This window comes from Pteropus alecto, unplaced genomic scaffold, assembly GCF_000325575.1.
Source record: "Pteropus alecto unplaced genomic scaffold, ASM32557v1 scaffold94, whole genome shotgun sequence".
Classification (NCBI taxonomy): domain Eukaryota; kingdom Metazoa; phylum Chordata; class Mammalia; order Chiroptera; family Pteropodidae; genus Pteropus; species Pteropus alecto.
In genome coordinates, this window is record NW_006437736.1 from 14,264,264 (window position 1) to 14,279,324 (window position 15,061).

The window sequence follows — 15,061 nt, forward strand, 5'->3', positions numbered from 1 at the left end:
AACATTTTTTTTTTTTTTTTTTTTAGTAAATTGAGTTCTGTTATCTGCGACTAACTAAGTTACCCTAAGACAGTTAAAGACTTGAGAGTCAGATGCACTGAAGTTTAACTCTATCTGGGGGTTAGCTTGTAATGACTGGGCGAGGTAAAGCATGAAAAGCAAGTAGCACGTGACAAGCATACAGTCTGCGCTCAAAAATGTTAACTCTCTGTGATATGTGTTTTCTGTGTCAACTTGGCTAGGCCCCAGTTATTCATCAAAAGGCTAATCTAGGTGTTGCTCTGGGGTATTTTGTAGTTCTGTCTAAAGCTCAATTGACTGTACGTATTCTCCATAATGTGGGTGGGCCTGATTGAATTACTTTAAAGGATTTAAGAACAGAGCTGAGGCTGTTCCCCACAGAGGAGTTCCCTCTGAGGACTTGTGTCCCGCAGTTCTAGCCTGCTCTTTCTGACAGCCCGCACTGCAGGTTTTGGACTCGTTTTGCCAGCTCCTGAGATCAGGTAAGCCAATTCCTTAATATACATCTCTTACTGGCTTTTCTTTCTCTGTTTGAATCCTGGCTTATAAACTGTCTTTCCTGCAGAGTGCCCACCCCTCAAAGTGTTTCATAAATCCTTGGTTGTAGGAAGGAAGTTTTTAGGCAAAGACCCATGCCATCCCCTTGCTAGACTTATTTTACTGAAATTTTCTCAACTCTTTAAAGCTGTGGAATAGCTAGGAAGTAAACACTGGAGAATGTAAAATAAGAAATTCCCATTGACTTCTAAGTTTTAAATGGTATTTTCTTTTCTTTAATTTTAATTTACACGTTATACTTTTTTATAGAAGTATATGAAGTAAAAAATTTCCCTTTTCTCCGCCTTCTTCCTCCTGCCCAATTTTTGTCTCTGAAGATAACCACTGTTAATAATTTGGATTTTCTCTCTTCAGCCCTTTATTTAGCTAAGCATATAGGTATATGTATATGAATGTTTATGTTTAAAAGTCTCTGACTATAGAAAACACACATTAAAGCATAAATAAGATCAAGCTATGTAAAGTTTTAAAACAATTTTTTTCACTTCGTAATGTTTGGAATATTTTCTAAGTCTCTCCGTATATGTAACTTTACATGATCCCTTTTAAGTTGTGGCATACTCATACTAAGTGTGACAGTTCTATAATATGTTTACCATCCCAGTATTGACTTTCAGTTTCTCTCTACTATAATGTCGGAATGAATACCCTTGTATATGTAAACTTGGGTACCTATATTAAAGATATTTCTTTAGATTCCTAGTTGTGGAATTACTGGATTAAAGATTATATATATTTAAAATACAATATTAGTTGACTCTCTCACCAAACATATATGGGATTACTATTTAATCACAGTGGTATCATTAATCTTTAAAATACTTTTACCAAGTTCATAAATTGACAACTGAGCCATTTATCACTCTATCCACAGGAATTTTGGGAAACATATTAATGTATTTCTTTAACATTTTGTACAAGTCCAGGTAAATTTCAACCTCCTCTTTCAATCTTTTCTTGATTCAGTCAACCCACAGCAATCTTTTCTTTCTAGAAATCCAAAGCATTATTGTTAACACGTATTAGTCATTAAGTTGTACAGCAACTTCTCAAACTTCATTGCAATTGCATCATTATTCAAATTCCGGACTTTAGAATGACAACTCTATTGTAGTCAAAACTATGGAAAGAATTCACAATCAAATCAATTAGTGAGGTGATTAGTTGAATCTCATCAAGGAGTTAGCTGCAACATGGTAGGGGGTGCCAGATTCCATCTGTACAAATCTGGTAACTAAAATTTGGTTGCTGAGAATACTTGGGAATCTCCTATTGACAAATCAAGCATATAAAAGGGCCCATGGGTCCGTTCTTACTAACAGAATCAACCTGGAATCTGTAGTTCTCGGAGCTGTAGAATCTCTGAGGGGTAAGCAACCATGTTGTTAGCCTGAATTTCCAGCCTGTCTTAGATATTAAATTCTTTCATCTTAAGTAAAATAAATATTTGATAGCTCTATAAAGGTCTTCACTTGTTGGTCACAATGCTATATACTTAGTAAATATTAGGAAGAACAAATGAATGAACAGCAGATGAGGCATCTATTGCTTATAAAATTTTCTTTAAAACCATTATCATCACCACCATAGAATGATTCTAAGTAAAATGTCATAAAAATTAGTGAACTCCATTACTAAACAAGACTCCATGGACTAAACAAGAGATGTTAATAGCGCCAACTAAGGTGTGTCAACAACCTCCAGCCAAAAACCACACGAAGAACACACCTATAGTTGAACATGTTGGATTTATTACTCTTGCAGTAAAAGAACACCTGGGGAAGCATGAAGTGTCTCAATTAGAGGGTGTTCCTCTTACTGAGACACTTCATGACTATTAATTCAATTATAGAATTAAGGTTTTGGTTTGGTGATTTGGGGGAGGGTCTAAGAAAATGGGGATTTGCTTTAGATTAGATATGGCGAGGGAAAGGGGTCAGTTCTATGATCGGGCAGGTCAATAAATCTAAGAAGTAGCAGTCATTCATTTTAGCCAAGAGAGGGGGGTATTTGGTATTTCGGGGCGCCTCAGATCCATTATGATGTCCTGCACACTATGTCTATAGGACTGGATATGGGGCTAGGGGGTGATGTCAGGGATGATTTCTAGGTTTCTCTTATGTAAACAGAATGGCACTGCTATTCACTATGATAGTAGTAGCTTTGTATTATCTGGCAATTTAATACCAAAAATACAGCTGCTCCTGGACTTATGGGATTATATCCCGATAAACCCATTGTAAGTTGAAAATACTATCTTGAGTTGAAAATACTTTTAATACACCTAACCTATCCAATATTGTAGCTTAGCCTACCTTAAATGTGCTCAGAACACAATATTAAAAAAACGCTGGCAACATCATACACTGTAGAGTATTGGTTGTTTATCCTTGTAATTGCGTGGGTGACTAGGAGCTGCCCAGAATCATGAAAGAGTATCATAATGCATATTGCTAGCCTGGAGAAAGATGAACATTCAGAATTTGAAGTACAGTTTCTACTGAATTGCATATCACTTTTGCACCATCATAAAGATGGAAAACCATAAGTCCAAAAAATTATAAATCGGGGACTATCTGTACATGAAAAGTTAACACTATCCATACCCATTTTACAGATGGGAAATTAAGGCTTTACCCAGGTTAAATACCTTGCCCATTGTTGTATGCAACCAGAACTCAAATTCAGGGTGGCCTGACTCCAAAGTCATTGACTTTTTAAAAAATGAGATTAAATTCAAATAACACTTGAAAGTATACGATTCAGTGGTTTTCAGTACTATCATAATGTTTTGCAACCATTACCACTATTGAATTCCAGACCATTTTCATCATCCCCAAAAGAAACTCCATCTTATTAAGTAGTTACTACATTCCCTTCTCCTTCCAGCCCCTGGCAACCACTAATCTTTCTGTCTCTATGGATTTACCTATTTTGGACATTTCATATAAATGGAATCATATAATATGTGGCTTTTTTTAGGGGGGGGGGTCTGGATTCTTTCACTTAGCACAACGATTTTAAGATTTATCCATGTTGTAGCATGTTTCAGTATATGAATCCTTCATTCCTTTTTATGACTGAATAAAATACCATTGTATAGATATACTACATTTGTTTATCCATTCATCAGTTGATAGACATTTGAGTGTTTTTACTTTTTGACTGCTAGTAGTTTTGAGAGGTATGTCATTGTGTTTTTGCTTTGCATTCCCCTAATGACTAAGGATGTTGAGCATTTTTTTATGCACTTGTTAGCTATCTGTAAATCTTCGTGGAGAAATGTCTAAGTCTTTTGGCCATTCTTAATTTTGGTTGTCTTTTGTTATAAGATGTAAGAGCTCTTTATGTAACCTGGATACTAAATTTTTATCAGTATGTTATTTGTAAACGGTTTTTTTCCCCATTCTGTGAGTTGACTTTTCACTTTCTTTGATGCACAAAAGTTTTTGATGAAGTCTAATTTCTCTATTTTTTTCTTGTTGCTTGTGCTTCTGGTGCCATTTAGAAGACTGTTATCATATCCTAGCATGAAGACTTCTACCTATATTTCTTTCTAAGGTTTTTATAGTTTTAACTTTTACATTTAGATATTTGATAAATTTTGAGTTAATTTTTGTATATGGTATGTGGTAGAGGCCCAAATCAGTCCTTTGACATATGGATATCCAGTTATCCCATCACAATTTGTTGAAAAGACTATTCTTTCTCCCATTGAATCGTCTTGGCACCCTTGTCAGAAATCAATTGAACATAGACAAAGGGGCTAATATCTGGACTCTCAAGTCTATTCCAGCATATTGACTTTTTAACTTAACTTTTTATAAATCATTTTTAGAATTACTTTATTCAGCATTTCATCTCCAAAACTTCCAAAATTATTTATCATTTATTCGGTTGATCTAAATAAGCCAGAATCAAATTTGCTGTGAGAAAAATCTACTAAAAATCAAGAGAACGATTTCATAGCAATATTATGACAATGTTATACTATGTAACAATTATATACTTTGTTATTAGAATCATTTCTAAGGGTATAAATTTATAAGACATTAAGGAATCCATTTCAATATAACTGAAAAGGAAATTATAACAAAAGTAGACACCATGTAGCATAACATAAAATATGAATGGATACATGAAATAAGGATTTTTAATATTTAACTCTCACAAACTTATATACAATAAGATTAAAACAATACAATTGTGCATTCAACTTGTGGATCTGGTCATCTGCATTACAAGGGTTGCTGGGTAATAACTGCACAGTGATATGATTATTCTGAATATTTTTTTCACAGTCAAAGATAGTTGTTAGGGACAGATAGGCACTCTCTGCAAAAAACCCTACATTTTGCTGGATAAAACATTATTTCTTCGCAATGCTCTGTCGTCCTTCCCTCTCTTCTGTTACACCGTCTTATATAGTGGACATTTCTTTGAGAGAAGCATCATATATATACAAAAAGTAGAAAATCATGACCTGGTTAACATTGCTGAGGTTAAAAAACCCATAGCAGAGAATAGATTTTTCTCTTGTCAATGATATTCAAGCCGCTCCCTTCCAAACATTCGTTATCAAATGTGACGTTTTGGTTGTGGTTTCTTTCTTTCTTTTCTTTTAATTGCCTACAGCACCTGGTCTTCCTAGGTGGTCTCCCATCCAAGTACTAACCAGGCCTAACCCACTTAGCTTCCGAGATCAGACAAGATCAGGTGTGGTCAGGGTGGAATGGCCGTAGACTGGTTGTGGTTTCTAAACTATGGACTACTTTAAAAAGATGTGCGTTTCTAGATGTTACTGGAAGCATCTACTCATGGGTGTCATCTTCACAATCCTCATATTCATTTTAAGATCCTTTATTATAAAATAACTTGAAGGCGACCATGTATATTCCAAACCAAGAAAAAAATCCTCTCGTGTAAAAACATAAAGACATGCTTCAGATAATTAAAACACAGCATATGTTTGGATATGAATGCTCTGAAGAGATAGCTTGGGGTTACAATCACCCAAATTCTCTCATCAGGAGGTAACATAAATCATAGTCTGAAGGAAGTTTGTTCATTTGAAAGTGAACCCCACAGGAAAGGAGTAGAAAAATTTATCACTGATATCACTGAAAATTCAGAATGCATCAAATAATAAAAGATACTGATTATGAAAATATCTGACCCTCTCACCGAACTTTCGCAGATTGACCTTCGGCTTTCTCCGTTCCCAGACCCTGCAGTTCCGTAGTTTCCCAGAAGGGGGCATTGTTGCATTATAAACGGCACCAGTTGCAGCATTACCCTGCTGGGTCTGTGTTCCTTCTCTATTTTCAACATATATATTTAAGGTCATATATATAAATATTATTTCTCCAAACTCTTAAGAAATTGAGAGTTGAGGAAAAGATAGAACTCTTGAAGGATCGTTCTTTTACCCACTATCTTCAGAGATATTTCATTGCATGTGACATTCTTGGAGGTTGGTATCAAAGTCCCAAAGTACGAAATGCATCTCGTAAGTCATCGACCTCATATAGGGGCTGCAGAGAAAGAGAAATAAATTGAGTGGATGACTTTGTAACGTGGAAGAAACTACGCTGGGAGGAAGGAAGAAGAGATAGGAAGAGGAGACGAAGGAATTCTACCGGGAGGGAAATAAATCCTGAGAGTCTCGCAAAACAAAGACGTGTGAGTGAGGAAAGGGGGCAGGAGGGAAAAGCATCCTGGCAGAGGGCTCTGAATTGTGAAACGGCAGAAGAGCAGACTCAGTCGAAGGAGAAGGGATGACAAAAAAGACAGAGAAAATAAGGTTTTCATCGGAAGAAAAAGGAGTGATAAATACACAAACGCACAAAAATGGGAATGTAAGAAATGTAAGAAAAGGGAACATAAGTAGCTCCAGGAAAAGACTTTGGAGAAAGGAAATAAGCAATGAGCCCCTTACCAAAAGGATGCGTCGAAGCTGTCTGGAGAGGCGAACTGAGTTTTCATGCAGCCCCTCCCAAGCTTTGAAAGTTTTTTCATGGTTTTCCACAAAAGTATTCCAGCAATAAAAGTAATCTTTAAAAGAGGGGATGGGGAATAGGGCGTGGTTAGATAGCTCCGGTCTCAAATCTAGAGGAAAGAAAGAAATGCCTGTTCCCTTTTTAATTCTCATTTACCCCAAAGCCTTGTGTCTAAGCCATCAATTCTTTTTCTCCAATTCTAGCTGATAATTTTGGGCTCCAAAAGTGAACTAGAACTCTTCCCCCACCCCACCCCTTGGATTTCTCTCCTGACTCCTCAGTCTGGTTCGTAATCCCAAAGGAGAGCTGCTGCTCAGAGTCAGCAGAAAGGTCCCTCTTGCACCTTTGAAGGTCATGATGGCGATTTGGACCCCGGCGCGGTGCAGCCGCCGCAGCCCCTCGGGCTCAGCCTTGAAGCCGTCGCAGAAGTAGAGGCGTGCGGTGAAGATCCTCAGACTGAGGTTGGGATTCCCCCTCAGAAAGTCAGCCACGTGCCGGGCACAATCGTAGCAAGGACTCCAAGACGTGAACCAGGTAACACGGTAGCACCGGCCAGGATCCAGGTCCCAGTCAGAAATGTAGCGGAGGAAGAGCAATTCCACGTGGCAGCCTGACTGGGGAGAGAGTGGAGGACTCAGCTGATGTTTCCTGACCTGTGTTGTGGTGCCGGTAGCTTTGCAGCCATTAACCCATCTCCCTCCCACAGTTATCTTTTTTTAGGTCGTCTGCAGTTTTGTCTTTATGTCACTGAAAGGGTAAGCAACTGCCTGGAGGCACAGTGGTAAGCCAAAACTCTTTGCACCCTTGGCTCTGGAGAGGAAGAACGGCTATGGATTTTCTGAGGAATGGGGAGGATGAAACGAGTTGAGTTTGGATGGTTTGGCATCACACTATCTCAGCAGAGAATTAATTTGTGAAGTTACTTTTTGAGCCTTTGAGGAGGAAAATGGCTTGGAAGTGCCTGGTGATGTAGCATCGTAGAAATACACTGGGCCACTAGGTGGAAGTAGGAACATTTATGTTTGGAAGGGCTAGAAGAGGTAAGATTGCTTATGGTGAGGCTTACAGGTGAGGACTGTCAGAGAAGTAGTAGGCACTGCTGTGGACTAAGAGCAATTAAATAATGTGTGCTCATCATCTGACCCCTGTGATTGTAATGATAATCGGAGTAGTGAGCTATAGCAAGTCCACTTAGCATTGCAGAGAAGTCACGAATCTCAGAATCCGAAGTCCTAGGTTCTATTTCCTGGCATCGTCCCTCATGTGACTTAAACAAGTTACTCCATTCCTGAGTCTTCTAATCTTATCCGTAAAATAGCCTAGTGCTGTGAGGATTACATGAGAGGGAAGTGAAGGGTTGGTAACAGCAAAGCCTTCTATAGTTAGAATGTGTCATATCACCAAATGGGAAAGAGAGTAGTACCTAAGACAGCTGCAGTGACATAATTTACATAAAACAAATGGAGGCAAAGAAAATCGAATAGTAAAAGAAGCACCAAACAATGAGCCAGACAATATCATCCCACCCGCCATGTTCCACCAAGACCAGATGTCACTACACGTTATGAGAGAGGAAACACTCATTGGCAGAAGCTTATGTAAACCATCTGGATTTTGGTGAAGAAGTTTCTTGGAAATGCAATTCTCTGATCTTCTAGATGCTAGAAGATTGATCTAATTAATTGACCCATTGAGGCTTCTGTTTTCTGGGTCTCATCGTGCTATATGTACTCAATGGCTTGTCTGTATGAGCAGGAGGGAAGAGAAACCATTTGGAAAACTGAATCGAGTCAACATTTTTCTTAAATTTTTCTTCCTTAATTAAAAAAAATTCTAGAGACACAACTTGTTTTTCACCTTTAAAATTTAGCTTGAATGAGCTAATAAGACTCTCCCAAATCAGAAGGCTTTTACCTTTGATTTCTTCCTTAATCTCAAAGGCAATTCGGATGTTGGGGAAAGGGGAGGAAAGTTTGGGGGCAGTTATCCTTGGCATTGAAGCAAGGTGTGGCATGAAGGTGCCCGGCATGTTAGGGAGGACATAAAATGACATCCTTTGGGGCATATTTATTATGGACATGTAAAAAAGTAAGAAAAGATTTGAGGAATCTAGTGGGGACACACACAAAACAGAATGAAGGTAGTGCCATCAACAGATAAATGGCTCTCAAAGGGCCCACGGTTTAGCTTTTAATTGCCTGGGAAGCAAATGTTGATACCTGGTTTCGAAGGTGACCGAAGTCCAATGAAAAGGAGGTAGCACTGTCTCGCCGCTTCACCACATAGCACAAGTAGGTCTCATGACGACCCTTAGCCCAGCGGACGTTTTTAAAATGGTAAAGAAACTTACTCTTCTTCATCAGGAGGCTGTGGGTGAGAGGGGGAGAAAAATGCAGGAGCACAGCTTATTCTCTGATCACGCCTGGATTTCCTTCAGCTGTTTTTAAATCTATAATTACTTGGGCCAAACCAGAGATGCTCCTGCTTCCTTTGCTGGAAGCCTGAGACCTACTGAACTTGGAATCCATCAAAAATCCCTTTCCATGCTTATTTTAAAGACCAACTGAGAAATAGCGAGAACCGCAAAGCCATACAAGGTCACAGGACAGTCTCCTCCCACAGCTGTCTTCTAGATGCTGATAACTTAGAATGACAAACTTGTTCCTCAGTCCTATAAATATATTTTCAGGTTTCCCCAGCACTCTCTACCTAAATGCCCAATATATACTTCAAATTTAATATGGTCAAAACAGATTTTAAACTGCCCTCTGTCTTGACCATCCTGCCTCTCCTCCTGACTTTTCCATGTCAGGTAAACAGGCCAACAGCGTGGGATCATCTTCGATTCTTCTCCTTCTTCACTCATATTAATGATCTAAATTTATTGATCCTAACCTTCAAGCATCTCTTGAATTTGTACCTGCTCTGTCCTGTTCTTGGCTTCAGTCCAAGCTGTACCAGAGTGATCTCACCAAAATCCAGATGTGACCATGTCTTTCCCACGCTGAAAAACCCCTAAGGATTCCGCTCAGCTCACAGGCTAAACTCCCAATTCTTGAATGAGGTACGTAGGCCAGTTTTTACATTTGGACATCGATCTACGTTTCTAGCCTCCTTTCCTAGTACTTGGACCCTCTGGCACCAATCCTCTTTCCTTTTTCTTTCCAGGGGTCTTGCTGATGGCGCTTCTCCTGACTAAGTGCTTCCCTACCTTTTTTCCATTGGATATAAACTACACATCTTTCAAAGCCTAACCACAGTTTCCACTCTTCTCGTGGGACCTTTCCCGCAATCGCTATCGAAAAATTGCCAGGCAAAATCAAATAACAGCAACAAAACCCCTCCTGTAGTTTCTCATTGTTCTCCAGCTTCTCTCTCTCAAAGACTTCCTCCTTTGTTATCAATGGATTGCTGATAGCTCTGTCTTCCCATTTAGACCTTCTGTGTCTTGAGGCAGAAAATGTCACTTTATGAATAATATATTTTTTAACGGTGTAAGAGTAAGACGTGACTTGTCAATTTGAAAAAAACCAAAAAGTAGAAAGTTACAAAATTTAAAATATTAAAGAATTTTAAAATTAGGAATGTTATGTGTTTCATTGTAAGACACAATGTCTAATGACAATTACTGTTAAAACTTGTTTCTTCTTCTAGTCTTTATGAGCATATGTTTACGTGATTTTGATTATACTGATTTCATGTGTAATTTTGTGTTCTGCTCTTTTAACTCAGCAATGTGATCTAAATATTATGGTACATTCACATACAGGGCCTGGTCCTCTTCTGTGTTTCCCAGCTCCTAGCACAGTGTCTTGCAAAGAATAAGCACTGCATTGAATTGAATTTGTGGAAATATTCTCTGCTAAGGCACGTTTCTTTGCTGTTGTGAACCTAACACATGCTATACAGTGTGGTTGATTCTCAAAGCACTAATAGTGTCTCTGATTTTTGTCCCTAGTCTTTTCAAAAAAATGTATTTATCTAATTTGTAGCGATAATTCTGCCACCTAATGGCAGTGGGCAGAAGTGCAAATAATTTGTAAAAATAACACCTAGTCAAGGATTTGAATACGGTTTGCTGGCAAGAGAATTGAAACTTTTTTTCTTTTTTTTCTTTTTTTTTACATTGAGGTATAATTTACATACTTCACCCATTTAAAATGTACAATTCTATGAATATTGGTAGATGTAAACACCCCAAACTGCAACCGCGATCAGCATACAGAACATTTCCAGGGCACCCCCTCCCTCAAAGTTTCCTCATCCATCTTTTCAGTCAGTTCTTTCCATCTCCCAGGCAACCATTAATCTGCTTTCTGTAACTATAAATTACTTCTCATGTCCCAGAATTTCATATAAATCATACGTTATCTCTTCCTTTGTGTCTGACTTCCTTCACTTCCTTCACTTAGCACGATGACTTTGAAATTCATTCATGATGTTGCTTATATCAGTAGTTAGTTCCTTATTACCGCACAGCATTTCATTGCATGGATAGAGCACATGTTTTTCATTTACCTGTTGATGGACACGTGGTTTGTTTCCACTTTGAGGCTATTGTGAATAAGGCTCCTGCAAATATTCATGTACCAGTCTTTGTGTGGACACAGGTTGAGAACTGATATTTTAATATTGTGATACATGTGATGGACCCTAAATTTAAAAGTTAAGTACCCAAATATCAACATTATTAAGTAGATAATCAAGGACAAGAGCTTTTTACAGCTGTCTCAATTTACATGTCTCGCTTCACATGCATTAAGCTTATTGGAATACACTTTAAATCCTGAGGCAGTCTATGGCCATGCCACCCTGAACAAGCCCAATCCAGTCTGATCTCGGAAGCTAAGAAGGGTCGGGCCTGGTTAGTACTTGGATGGGAGACCACCTAGAAAGACCAGGTGCTATAGGCATAAAAAAATAAAAAATAAGGGATTGTAAGCTGACAAGGTCCTTGCAATCTGTGAGGTCAACCAAGGGTTGCCTCGTCTAAAAAATAAATAAATAAAAATCAAGTAAAATTCGAGGAAGAAAACTAGATCTATCACCAATATATACATTATATATGTCAAATAATGTAAAAATTAGCCAATCATATTATTGTAGAATTACAAATGCATATTTAGTAGGAATCGGAAATGGATGCTAACAAAGACCTAATAATAATTGGTGTTATTTTAAAAGGACAGTAATTTATTATGGTAATCATCATAGCACTGCCATGATTACTATTACTATTGTTACATACTTAGGTATAATAACCCATAGCGTATGTAAATTGAATATATAACATGTGCTCAATAATGAAGAGAAAGAAAAAATTCTCTTTGGGGCCCAGTCAGTTTTAAACAAATTAAGCATCATCTCGTACCAACTTTTTTTTTACATTTAACCTCCTCTTCTGGGCTGTATGGATGAGAAAGGGTGGAGAAGGGGGTAACTATGTCATGCACTGCAGGAGGTGTGGCGGGGTCCTGCTACCATGAGGAAGAAAAAGTGTTCTGAAAATTATAGCAAATGACATAGGTAACGGAATACATAGGGACTGTTATTTCCTACTCGACATGAATATTCAATAGTTCTTTACGGTTTCTGTCAGAAGTTACTAGTCTCAATGAAGTGAATTGCATGACTGTAACCTGTTAATTAACTTTCTTGATTCATCACTTCTCTTCAGCTGTAGCTAGAAGCCTGTTTCTAGCACCTTGCTCTTCTCTTGGTTTCTCTTCTGGATACAAAGGACTTGCAGAGGCAGTTTTTCATACCTACAGGTTGACAGCTGTCTGAACAGCTGTGCTCCCTCAGCCAGAACACTAGCTGCATCCCCAGCACTGCTAATCAGAGACAAATGGGTTAAAAATAATCGTGACCAAGTCAACCTCTCGGGCCGTGTGCCATCGCTAATGCTCTCTGCAGCTATTATCTTCCTTAATGATAATTATATATTTCCCTTTTTCTCCTGTTGAATTGCATCTTTCCTCCTTTTTTAAATTTGTCTTTCTCTGAATTTCAACACTGATTTTACTACTGTTTTGCATTTCATTATACAAGTGTCTCCACGGAGCCCTCTACCTCTGACTTATACCTCGGATTAGTTTTCAAAATCTCATTGAAATGGTGAAGACATTCAACATTTCTGCCCTTAGGAAAGTTTTCTGAAGAACATTTACTCTACCATTAAAAATCTTAACTCTAGTGTAAATTCTTTGTAAAAGAATTAAATTGAGATAAAGTATATGGATTAGGTATCATTCTCATACATTGGTAGTAATGGATAAAAGTAGGAATAGAATAAGTTCTGGAATAGTAACTTAACTGACATAAACTTCATATGAAGACATTGTGAAAATCTTGCAGAACACATTTAAAAAGTAAGTTCAGCCATGTCTAAAGAAATTGAAAGACTAGGTAAAGAGTGAAAACACCATTAACTGCTCAACAGTTGGACATACAACATTCAATAACTTGCTTGACTAAATTTTCCCCTTATAATAGACACAGTTATAGTGACTTCCAAGCAATTAATTTTGAATATTGCCATTTAATAAAACCATTTCCTTACTACCTAACTAAATTATTCAGTAAATTCTCCCTAGGAAAATTTTACCTTTAAGTGGTTTTTATAGATGAGTATTTATGAAATTATTATTACAATCACCACTATTGTTTTTAGTATAGCATCGCTATTCCTTTTCATGATTTGAGTCTCTAAACATTTGCTATGTTAATATTACCACACACTAGTTCCAACTGCAGTACAGATCTCAGGACAAGTCAATGCATGGTATATTAAAGTTCTTTTGAATATGAAAAGGAGAAAGAGAATTAGGCAGACAGCATGTAAAATCTAAACAGAAGATGACACAGATCCAGAGAAATAAATGTGCATATTGACCAGGCAGATCTTGTGAATCAGATAGTTATAGGAGAGAAAGGAATAAGTACCAATCTCATTACTCAGCTTTGCTCTGAGAGAAAAGCCAGTGCAGTCACCCATGAGGAGACTGCCTCTTTACCTGTCCATAGTGGATTCCAGGGTGTCTTTTGTGGCTCCCTGAACGTCTTAGGCCAAGGAAAGCTTGCTTCAAGCACTGCTGCTTCACTGACTGAGAGTTCATTGGTCCCATACATTCAAATTTGAGCTTATTCTTTTGGGCTCCTCCCCCCATAGCATCACCACCACCAGGTACCCCAATAGCCTTCCTCCTGTTTGGGTCCAGTGAAGATGGGTGGGGTTGTCATAGGCAGAGTCACATGAGTAAAATGATTGATGGCCCTCTGCTTAATGTATAGTTTCCTTTAGAGCTGCTTCTCTAAAAACCCAGTTCATGCTCCACAGGCAACAAAGATAAGGAAGGAGACTGTAGTAGTAGATACTTTGTCAACTATAATCATGGTAACAAGTAAGACCTTTAATATTAAAAGCAAATAATAGTAATGTTTATTTAAAGAGTGTCTTTTGTTCCCAGAGCTAAAAGCATCTATTCCTTCAATTACACAATATCTCTGAATCTTAGTAGAGACCAGCGCCAACAGCTCCTGCTTTGTGACTGAGCAAATAAACTCAGTCAGTTATATAAGACTTAGGACATAGAAATTTTGCCTCTCAAGCCACTGATTCTTTTTTTCTTTCTGATTATGTTACAAGAATTGCCAGAAGACTAGATAATTACACACAAGAGTAACTTTTGCATAAGCCATCTTTCTCACAAAAGCTAAATATTAATTTGAAGTCAGAAGCGGTAGCATCTCAAACAATAAAAATGTATTTATTTCATCAGACAGAATCAGCATCTAAATGACTGCGTTGAACTTGGAAAACAGGTTGGGCTTTTAAATGAGGGGCTTGACGTTCCTACCCTCATACAATGTAGTCTATTAAAGATTTTGATTCTCCTCCTATCTTACTCCTTAGGCATTCTATTTATTCATTCAATAGAAACTTATTACCTACTACATGATGGAAACTGCCGGGTGCTGGGCGTACAATGGTGAGCAAAGCAGTTAGGGTCCCTGCTCTCTGCCTGACTCAAGGCATTAAATACCACTACACATTGATTCCCAAATTTGTGGTTCTCACTTGGACCTCTCCCTTGGATTCAAGGCAAGTGTATCCAACTTCTGCCTCAGCATCTCCACTTGAAAGTTCGACAGGCATCTTAAACATGCCTAAAATTGAACACCTGTTTCTTCTCCCAGCACATAACCTGCTTCTCTTATCATCTTCCTTACCTCAGTAGCAATGCCATTTCTTTCCATTGCTCAGGCCAACCTGGCAGTCTTCCTTGATTGCTCTCTTCCTTTTAAATCCCATACCCAATCCATTAGCAAATCCTGTTAACTTTGCTTACAAAGTAAATCCAGGTACTGAACCACTTTCCATCACCTCCAAGTCCAAGCAACCTGCAGTATGTATGGCGTTTAGCCTCCCAACTGGTCTTCCTGCTTCCACCCTTCTTCAGTTAGTCTAGTCTCCACACAAC

The 15,061-nt window shown here is 38.1% G+C and overlaps 1 protein-coding gene and 2 pseudogenes across 1 annotated transcript; 1 reads left to right on the forward strand and 2 right to left on the reverse strand.

Annotated features, from left to right (window-relative positions):
* Positions 1–5,205: 5,205 nt before the first annotated feature.
* LOC112482002 lies at positions 5,206–5,323 on the reverse strand (annotated as a pseudogene).
* A 690-nt stretch (positions 5,324–6,013) lies between these two features.
* On the reverse strand, positions 6,014–8,943 carry AICDA (activation induced cytidine deaminase). Its single transcript, XM_025048821.1, has 4 exons — positions 8,798–8,943; positions 6,922–7,192; positions 6,518–6,633; positions 6,014–6,113 (listed from the first exon to the last, which is right to left on the reverse strand). Exons 1-4 carry the CDS (start codon positions 8,936–8,938, stop codon positions 6,060–6,062), a joined length of 582 nt encoding a protein of 193 aa, XP_024904589.1. The 5' UTR covers positions 8,939–8,943; the 3' UTR covers positions 6,014–6,059.
* A 2,429-nt stretch (positions 8,944–11,372) lies between these two features.
* On the forward strand, positions 11,373–11,491 carry LOC112481899 (annotated as a pseudogene).
* The last annotated feature ends 3,570 nt before the right edge of the window (positions 11,492–15,061 follow it).